Raw genomic sequence first — 9,158 nt, forward strand, 5'->3', positions numbered from 1 at the left:
ATTAAATATAAGAGCAAGATAATTGTCAATAAAATAAATTAAAATTAAAACTATTGGAAACCATGTTTTTGAAAAGGAAAAAAAAAAAGCTGTTTCAGCACAACGTGAAGAAGCCTCATTGGTCAAAACTGAAGGTGGGAGTTGTGCTCAGCTCAGTGAGCAGACGCCGTCCTATATAAGCCGTGGATCCTGGTAAAGTCCTCTCATCCACAAGATCACTCAGCAACCATGAGGTCTCTGGTCTTTGTTCTGCTCATCGGAGCTGCTTGTAAGTAAACAACCAAGTGAAATGTAATACATATATTTATTTATTTATTTTCAATTATTATTAATTTGTCATTTCAGTTGCCTTGGAGGACGACAAGATCGTTGGAGGGTATGAGTGTCAGCCATACTCCCAGCCCCATCAGGTGTCTCTGAACTCCGGCTACCACTTCTGTGGAGGCTCTCTGGTCAATGAGAACTGGGTCGTGTCTGCTGCTCACTGCTACAAATCGTATGTCACAGATTGACTTACCCGTGACACTCGTCCTTTTTAGATGAAAAGTATAAGTGTTTTTGACAAATATCTTTTCATCCCTGTAGCCGTGTGGAGGTGCGTATGGGCGAGCACAACATCAGGGTCACTGAGGGTACTGAGCAGTTCATCAGCTCCTCCCGTGTCATCCGTCACCCCAACTACAGCTCCTACAACATCAACAACGACATCATGCTCATCAAACTGAGCAAGCCTGCCACTCTCAACCAGTATGTGAAGCCTGTGGCTCTCCCCTCCAGCTGTGCCCCTGCTGGCACCATGTGCAAAGTCTCTGGCTGGGGCAACACCATGAGCTCTAGTGAGTCAGATGTAGAACTTCCACAGTAACTCTGTATTTGTTTTTTTGCTTGAAACTTCCATCTTAAATACTTTTCTTCTCTACTTTGTAGCTGCTGACAAAAACAAGCTGCAGTGCTTGGACCTCCCTATTCTGTCTGACAGTGACTGCAGGAACTCCTACCCTGGAATGATCACCAATGCCATGTTCTGTGCTGGATACCTGGAGGGTGGCAAGGACTCTTGCCAGGTACAACCTATATGTATAAGCAGAATAACAGGGACTGTTATTACATGTAATGTGATGTTTGTGTTAACACACTGCTAATCCTCATTGTCAGGGTGACTCTGGTGGCCCCGTTGTGTGCAATGGCGAGCTGCAGGGTGTTGTGTCCTGGGGATACGGATGTGCTGAGAAGGATCACCCTGGTGTCTACGCCAAGGTAAGTTGGAAATAATAGTTATATACTTGGATTTTAACTAAAATTCTGACCATTTTAAAATAATATTATGTGTTATTGACTGTCATGTTTGTTTACAGGTCTGTATCTTCAACGACTGGCTGGAGAGGACCATGGCCAGCTATTAAATCTGATCTTTACAGATTCTACCTCCAATATATTTGTAGAGTTTTGAAAAATGTTCAGACATGCACCACCTAAGTCAATAAAGCCTTAGACACTGAATTCTAAACAATGTTTCCCTTTATTTCTATCTGCATCATCTGGTATCGTAGTACAATAAAATATTGCACTGTATTACGTGGAAATAACACAATGGGATAAACAGTGGACCCTCTAGATGTGAGCTTCCCGAAATATATATGTATTCCATGTTACGCGTCTGCAACTATTGCAAGATTTTGCTCGTGATACGAGGAAATACCTAGTTACAGGTGCTCAACCGAGGGTTGGTATCCATTCAGTCATACGGCATGGGAAAGCCGCGAGCTCTGATGCCAAAGCAGCTGCGGAGTTCATCACAAACTATTAGTCTTTAATAAAATAAAATTTTAAAAAAGTATATATATATATATAACCCTTCGTCTATGCTTAGTGGCCCGACACTCTGTCATGCTGTGTCGCTCACTGTTCCTCACTTGGTTATTTTACAAATTTTTATAACAATAATATAAAATAATTTCTTAATGATTATTATTTTATATTATCAACATATTTGTTTATATCTATGTTTTTGATGTTTAGATAGGAGGAAAAATATTACTATATTTCTGGGGGGCTGGAACAAATTGTTGGGTGTTTAGTTATTTTTAATGGGGGGAATTGGATTCAGATACGAGTGGATCGAGACACGGGTGCCGTTGTGGAACGGATCAAACTCGTGTCTCGGCTTGTCCACTGTATTCAGATTTTACACATTGTGAGTAAGAAAATATTGTAATCTGATGCCCCTGATACGCCATTATTGCTGCATAAATCAGGCATGAGTATAGAGCAGGCAGTTCTGAATAAATAGGAATATCATCGATAGAAATATATAAATATTTTGAATATGTTTCCAAAAGATACTTACTTTCCAATCTTGCTTTATATTTCTTGAAAGTGAGTTCCTCAGTTCTGCTAAATGGACCTCCAGATCAAGCGTCCCATAATAGATTGAGAGACCATATACTAGATATACAGTATATGTATATATACACATACATATACACAAATGGATATACATACATCTATCTATGTACATATGTAGATGTATACATTATACATATACTGTAAATATATATGTGTATACATATATATACATATACACACACATACATCTGCTTATATAGACACAAGATAACAGACAAAATATATCCAGCCGTTGTGATTGTTTCATAGGGGATCACAGAAGAGTAAAGTGTTGAACAGTTTAACTGCCCGGTGGACAAAGGAGTTTTTGTCTGTCCTGATCTTTGGAAGAAGCCTGTCACTGAACAGGCTCCTCTGATCGCTAAATATTTGTAGTAACTGCTATTGATATAAATATTCTTAAGAAACGTTCATATACATTTGTCTGAAATAAAATTTGATTTTATACTTACAGCTACATGTTCGGCGGACTCTGTAGCACTCATGTAAAAATGTGTCTTTCTGTTGCAACAGTTTAAAGACAGAAACGTGTTTGTTATGTGTAAGATTTTGATATATCTGGATTAACAATGTATGTTATTGTTATAATTATTATTAGTAGTATTATAAAAACATATCTAAATGTTTTCTTCAGTTACCACACATGTATGAAACAGTGACTGTGAACCATGCCACCTGCCACAGCAGATACAGTATGTCATCATAACACAACTCTTTCCATGTCAATGGCAACCCTGACCCTAACAAGTGTTGTTCTGTTTTTACTGAATGAGATCTCAAAACTGCATAAAGTAGAAAAAAAAACACAAGACCAACCATGTAAATGTATTAAATGTTAAAGCAAGATAATTGTCAATTGAATGAATTAATACTAAAACTATACAAAATTATGGTTTTTGACAAACAAACAAAAAAGAAAAAAGCTGTTTCAGCACAACGTCAAGGATTCTCATTGGTCAAAACTGAAGGTGGGAGTTGTGCTCAGCAGATAATTAAAATAAATTAAAATTAAAACTATTGGAAACCATGTTTTTGAAAAGGAAAAAAAAAAAGCTGTTTCAGCACAACGTGAAGAAGCCTCATTGGTCAAAACTGAAGGTGGGAGTTGTGCTCAGCTCAGTGAGCAGACGCCGTCCTATATAAGCCGTGGATCCTGGTAAAGTCCTCTCATCCACAAGATCACTCAGCAACCATGAGGTCTCTGGTCTTTGTTCTGCTCATCGGAGCTGCTTGTAAGTAAACAACCAAGTGAAATGTAATACATATATTTATTTATTTATTTTCAATTATTATTAATTTGTCATTTCAGTTGCCTTGGAGGACGACAAGATCGTTGGAGGGTATGAGTGTCAGCCATACTCCCAGCCCCATCAGGTGTCTCTGAACTCCGGCTACCACTTCTGTGGAGGCTCTCTGGTCAATGAGAACTGGGTCGTGTCTGCTGCTCACTGCTACAAATCGTATGTCACAGATTGACTTACCCGTGACACTCGTCCTTTTTAGATGAAAAGTATAAGTGTTTTTGACAAATATCTTTTCATCCCTGTAGCCGTGTGGAGGTGCGTATGGGCGAGCACAACATCAAGGTCACTGAGGGTACTGAGCAGTTCATCAGCTCCTCCCGTGTCATCCGTCACCCCAACTACAGCTCCTACAACATCAACAACGACATCATGCTCATCAAACTGAGCAAGCCTGCCACTCTCAACCAGTATGTGAAGCCTGTGGCTCTCCCCTCCAGCTGTGCCCCTGCTGGCACCATGTGCAAAGTCTCTGGCTGGGGCAACACCATGAGCTCTAGTGAGTCAGATGTAGAACTTCCACAGTAACTCTGTATTTGTTTTTTTGCTTGAAACTTCCATCTTAAATACTTTTCTTCTCTACTTTGTAGCTGCTGACAAAAACAAGCTGCAGTGCTTGGACCTCCCTATTCTGTCTGACAGTGACTGCAGGAACTCCTACCCTGGAATGATCACCAATGCCATGTTCTGTGCTGGATACCTGGAGGGTGGCAAGGACTCTTGCCAGGTACAACCTATATGTATAAGCAGAATAACAGGGACTGTTATTACATGTAATGTGATGTTTGTGTTAACACACTGCTAATCCTCATTGTCAGGGTGACTCTGGTGGCCCCGTTGTGTGCAACGGCGAGCTGCAGGGTGTTGTGTCCTGGGGATACGGATGTGCTGAGAAGGATCACCCTGGTGTCTACGCCAAGGTATGTTGGAAATAATAGTTATATACTTGGATTTTAACTAAAATTCTGACCATTTAAAATTAATAGTATGTGTTATTGACTGTCAGTCCTTAAAAAAGGCCTAATTCCATGTTTGTTTACAGGTCTGTCTCTTCAACGACTGGCTGGAGAGGACCATGGCCAGCTATTAAATCTGATCTTTCCAGATTCTACCTCCAATATATTTGTAGATTTTTGAAAAATGTTCAGACATGCACCACCTAAGTCAATAAAGCCTTAGACACCGAATTCTAAACAATGTTTCCCTTTATTTCTATCTGCATCGTCTGGTATCGTAGTACAATAAAATATTGCACTGTAATACGTGGAAATAACACAATGGGATATATTCTGATTTTACATATTGTGAGTAAAAAAAAAATATCCAAAAATGGCTGAGGGTACTGTGTGTTATAATAGAAAAAAAATTGTATATCTGAATAGAAATATAAAATATATCATAAATATTAAAAATATATTTCCAATAAAGAATTACTTTAAATCACTGAAATGACGCGTAAGCATTGCTGTTCTTGTTATGGCACTGTGCGTCACACACTGACTGAAGAAGGCAAAAAAAAATCGCCAAAGGAGAGATAGGCCGCATCGATGGGGGGCAGTGACGTGCAGTGAGGTTCATGACTGACAGTCACAATAAATTATCGAGAATACGATGACTCTTTATAACATACTTCTCTATAGACATAATGATCTTATTAAAAAGTGGATTTATTCAGGCAGAATGCCACTGAAGGCCTAGGTGTAAAATACACGACATACACTAACAGGAATTTCTCCTCATACACTTCTATGTAAACCAAATAATTAAATATCACTGTCAAATATTTTATTAATTAACACATTTATTTTTTTTTTTTAGTTTAATTAATTTTAATTTAGTTTATATAATATATAAATATTATGGATTACTAGTAAGAATACCATTCTTTATTAAATATTATTAGAAATAGACAAATGGATGGATGATGGATAGATCGACAGATACACACACACCCCCCCATACGCAAAAAACAAAACAAAAAAAAAACAAAAAAAAAAACAGACAAAGCATGAATATACAGACATTGTGGTTGTTGCACAGACTATTACAGAACAATAATAAGCTGTTTAACTGTCCGGGGGACAAACGAGTTTTTGTCGGTCCCGCTGTTTGGAAGAAGCGTGTCACTGAACAGGCTCCTCTGATTGCTGAATATTTGAAGTAACTGTTGTTGATATAAATATTCTTAATAAACATGCAAACGTACAGGTTTCTGAATTACAATTTTATTTTAAAACTACAGCTTGAAATTATATTTTTTTTTCGAACTGTTCATTTGTTAAGTCGGTTGTTTTTCTTAAAACGTTTTGGTGGAGTAATGCGGAACCTTTGTGTTTCGGTCCCTTGGCGAACGGACATCAATATAGACGGACCGCAAACTACAGCTGTGTTCGTCCGGATCTGCATTTGACCCTGACACGGCGTTGTAACGTCATTTTGAGTTGTAAGTTTATTATTTTGATGTTTATAGTATTTTTTTCATTATTATCTTTCGTTTATACGTTTGTTGAAGCGCCTTGATACGTTTTGGCTGCGGATCCTCGCACACAAACCTAGCCCGACACCATGCGCCTCACGCTGCATTTACTCATCTCACATGGCCGTGTGGCCCGGAGGATGGGTCTGGGTCCAGAGTCCCGTATCAACATTTTAAGAAACATTCTGACAGGACTGGTTCGACACGAGAGGCTGGAAACCACGCTGGGCAGAGCAGATGAAGTTCGTTTTTATGCAGAAAAGGTACATTTTCTAATTTTCTTAAGAGGGACGGTAAAAGTGTATAAACCAGCACAAGCTCAGGCACACAAAATGAAACTCATGAAATTAATGTTGTTACCAACACAAAAAGAGATAAACGTGTTGATGCTGAATGTAATTCGGTTCTGTTCTGCTCTTCCTCAGCTGATTGACTACGCCAAAAAGGGAGACACCAACGAGAAGGCAATGAAAATGGCCAGTTTTTGGCTTACGGTACGTGTCTGCAGCTTCTTCAAGTTGATCATTTTGCTGGCTTCAACATATTGCCACGGGAATGCATGTTCATTTTTCTCATCTCTCGTCTCCAAAAAGTTTGAATGACAAAAGGGTTCACACCTTTTTGACGTAATTGGTGGGGGATGTGAGGACGTGTGCAGCACGTACAAGGCACGACAAGCCGAATTTGTACCAAAATGGTGGCGGCGGAAAAATAGGCAACACCAATAACTTACATGCCCACGTAAAAGAAAACCACCCGACCCAGTTTTCCCAGCCTTAGACCGTAAAACGTGTAATGCTGAAATTTCAATAAGGCGTGAAAAGTCCACTCATAGAGTCGGTCAGCAACTTCACTGAGATCTATCCGGGTCCCCTGCACTCGTCGCGTCTGTACCTAAACCGAATTATAGAGATCATTGCTTGGATGCGGGAATAAAGCAGCGGGCGCGAGAAATGATCCGGGCCGCGATGGACGCGGAGAACCCGCTTGGAGACGGAGAAACGCACAGCACAGGAGACGGAGAGCTGGGCGCAGCAAAAAGGACTCGTCTCTCTGTGACAGATGACGGACAGGCACCCTGGTTGTCTGATATGTTCAATCCTGTGAGATCCTGCAAGAGAATGCCTCAAATAATAATACCAGGTAGACTATTCTGTTCTGACTTCCTATGTGACTATCAGTTGATTTTTATTTCTCTAGTAGACATTAATTGACAATTATGAATGTCTCTAGTAGACATTAATTGACAATTATTAATGTATTTATTTATTATTAATGTATGCAGTTGCAGTGCCTTGATTTTATTGAGGTTGAATTCACAGTCATAGCCATAAATGCTAAAAACTAATAATTGGCATAATCATTTATTTCGGTGTTTCGAGTTTTGGTTTTCAGACTTTGATTCCGTATTTTCGGTTTCGGCCAAGAATTTTAATTTCGGTGGATCACTAGTTTTAACCATCATCATGTACAAGGGCAAAGTGTTATTTCTTGAGCATTAACGACATAGAATTATCACAGCTTTCTCACCTGACAGATTATTAATTTCTCATCTACCATCTGTGCTCTGTCATAGTAAAACATTTGTGGTAACGCCTTGTTTTCGCGCCGATCATCTCTTAACTATCAGTTTCTGATCAATAGACGGTCGATTATTGCATCCGTACTTTCCAAGTACTCTGTGAGTACAATATATGGTCATTTTTAACCTTTTCTGTTTCCTTCCTTCAGGAGAAGGATCTGGTCCCAAAGCTCTTCAAAGTCCTTGCCCCACGGTTTGAGTCTCATTCACACGGTTACACCCGCATGGCACGCGTTCCCAACAGGGAGAACCTAGACAGAGCTAAGATGGCCGTCCTGGAGTATAAAGGCAACCCCTTCCCTCCTCTGTATCCCGTGAAGAAGGAGAACGAACTGACTCTCATCAACCAACTGCTGAAGGGCTACAGAGAGGATAGGGCGCGACAGCTGGCTGAAAAATCACAACTCGGACAGTAGTGATTGATGAGGAATAAATGCTCTTTGTGAATATTGTAACTGAGAAGTAGAAACACAAAAGTAGGACCTGCAGATTGGTTGTGTCCTGTGGAGACTTCTGGGGCTGAGTTTGTACAAAATTGTTGTTGAAAATGAGTATGCTTCCTGTCTTGTGTTTTTATCAATAGAAAATATAAAAGTAATACAAATAATAATATTGTGTTAAACTGTCTTTGTGTCATAATACACAGTACCCTCAGCCCACTATATACACTCATTCATTTAACAATGTCTCTTCTCCCACGGTCTACTGAACTACACAGGCCAATCCGACCATAAATTCGAAGTCGAGTCGATGACTGGTTTAGTGACGTCACCATGTTGCAGGTGCAGTAAATGCGTGTACAAAAACATCCAGCAATGACCATGTGACTCTCCATACATTACTTTTGTAGCGTTTGCTATGGAGAGAACACAGCTTAAATTGTATCGTTTGCTTTAGTTCAATATGCGACTGGGACTGCGTTTTCTCCCGCGTGACGGTTGTTCAGCGATCTACGGAAGATAATCGGTACCGTAATTCAAATTAAAACCAATAGCACAAATGCCTTTTCATTTTCAGACTATACCTGCATTATTTGACTCGTATACAAAATTAAAAATCAATCATCCAAAATCAAAATGAGGAGTCTTGAAGAGAAAAATGAAAATGCATTTTATTTTCCTCCTTTTCCTTTGCAACACTGCTAATTTTGTGACTTTCATTTTAAATTTTTTTTTGTTCAAAATTTTATCTTGTCTGCATGTTTCTCATGAAATTTGAGTTTGAAAAGTTTAAATAAAATTGAATTTTTGGGAAAAGGGGCATTCTCATGAAAATATTAGTACAGCTTGTCAGTAATGATTTTAGTAATAAAAAGATGCATTTTACTAAAACACAACATAATAAAATTAAGGCATTTTGTGCCTTAATTTAGGCTATAGTAAGGCATGTTTTG

The 9,158-nt window shown here is 39.1% G+C and overlaps 3 protein-coding genes across 3 annotated transcripts; all 3 read left to right on the plus strand.

The window, feature by feature from the left end:
* Positions 1–205: 205 nt before the first annotated feature.
* On the plus strand, positions 206–1,500 carry trypsase (trypsin-2). Its single transcript, NM_001294207.1, is given in 6 exon segments — positions 206–268; positions 346–496; positions 586–836; positions 928–1,064; positions 1,156–1,257; positions 1,356–1,500. Coding segments are annotated over 6 exon segments (729 nt in total). The 5' UTR covers positions 206–228; the 3' UTR covers positions 1,404–1,500.
* Positions 1,501–3,479: 1,979 nt separating this feature from the next.
* LOC103389000 (trypsin-1) lies at positions 3,480–4,901 on the plus strand. The gene is made up of 6 exons (XM_008324252.2): positions 3,480–3,638; positions 3,716–3,866; positions 3,956–4,206; positions 4,298–4,434; positions 4,526–4,627; positions 4,750–4,901. The coding sequence occupies exons 1-6, from the start codon at positions 3,599–3,601 to the stop codon at positions 4,795–4,797; spliced, it is 729 nt and encodes a 242-aa protein (XP_008322474.1). The 5' UTR covers positions 3,480–3,598; the 3' UTR covers positions 4,798–4,901.
* A 1,138-nt stretch (positions 4,902–6,039) lies between these two features.
* On the plus strand, positions 6,040–9,017 carry mrpl17 (mitochondrial ribosomal protein L17). Its single transcript, XM_008324251.2, has 3 exons — positions 6,040–6,446; positions 6,609–6,677; positions 7,915–9,017. Exons 1-3 carry the CDS (start codon positions 6,273–6,275, stop codon positions 8,179–8,181), a joined length of 510 nt encoding a protein of 169 aa, XP_008322473.1. The 5' UTR covers positions 6,040–6,272; the 3' UTR covers positions 8,182–9,017.
* Positions 9,018–9,158: the final 141 nt, after the last annotated feature.

This window comes from Cynoglossus semilaevis, chromosome 13, assembly GCF_000523025.1.
Source record: "Cynoglossus semilaevis isolate Cse_v1.0 chromosome 13, Cse_v1.0, whole genome shotgun sequence".
Classification (NCBI taxonomy): domain Eukaryota; kingdom Metazoa; phylum Chordata; class Actinopteri; order Pleuronectiformes; family Cynoglossidae; genus Cynoglossus; species Cynoglossus semilaevis.

What these genes read in the sequence shown, in the direction of transcription:
- mrpl17 (XM_008324251.2), top strand. Translation starts at nt 6,273, where the DNA reads ATGCGCCTCACGCTGCATTTACTCATCTCACATGGCCGTGTGGCCCGG. An exon ending in TTCGTTTTTATGCAGAAAAG is followed by an intron (nt 6,447 to 6,608) that starts GTACATTTTCTA and finishes GCTCTTCCTCAG; the next exon opens with CTGATTGACTACGCCAAAAA. An exon ending in TGGCCAGTTTTTGGCTTACG is followed by an intron (nt 6,678 to 7,914) that starts GTACGTGTCTGC and finishes TCCTTCCTTCAG; the next exon opens with GAGAAGGATCTGGTCCCAAA.
- LOC103389000 (XM_008324252.2), top strand. Translation starts at nt 3,599, where the DNA reads ATGAGGTCTCTGGTCTTTGTTCTGCTCATCGGAGCTGCTT. An exon ending in TCTGCTCATCGGAGCTGCTT is followed by an intron (nt 3,639 to 3,715) that starts GTAAGTAAACAA and finishes TTGTCATTTCAG; the next exon opens with TTGCCTTGGAGGACGACAAG. An exon ending in GGGCAACACCATGAGCTCTA is followed by an intron (nt 4,207 to 4,297) that starts GTGAGTCAGATG and finishes TCTACTTTGTAG; the next exon opens with CTGCTGACAAAAACAAGCTG.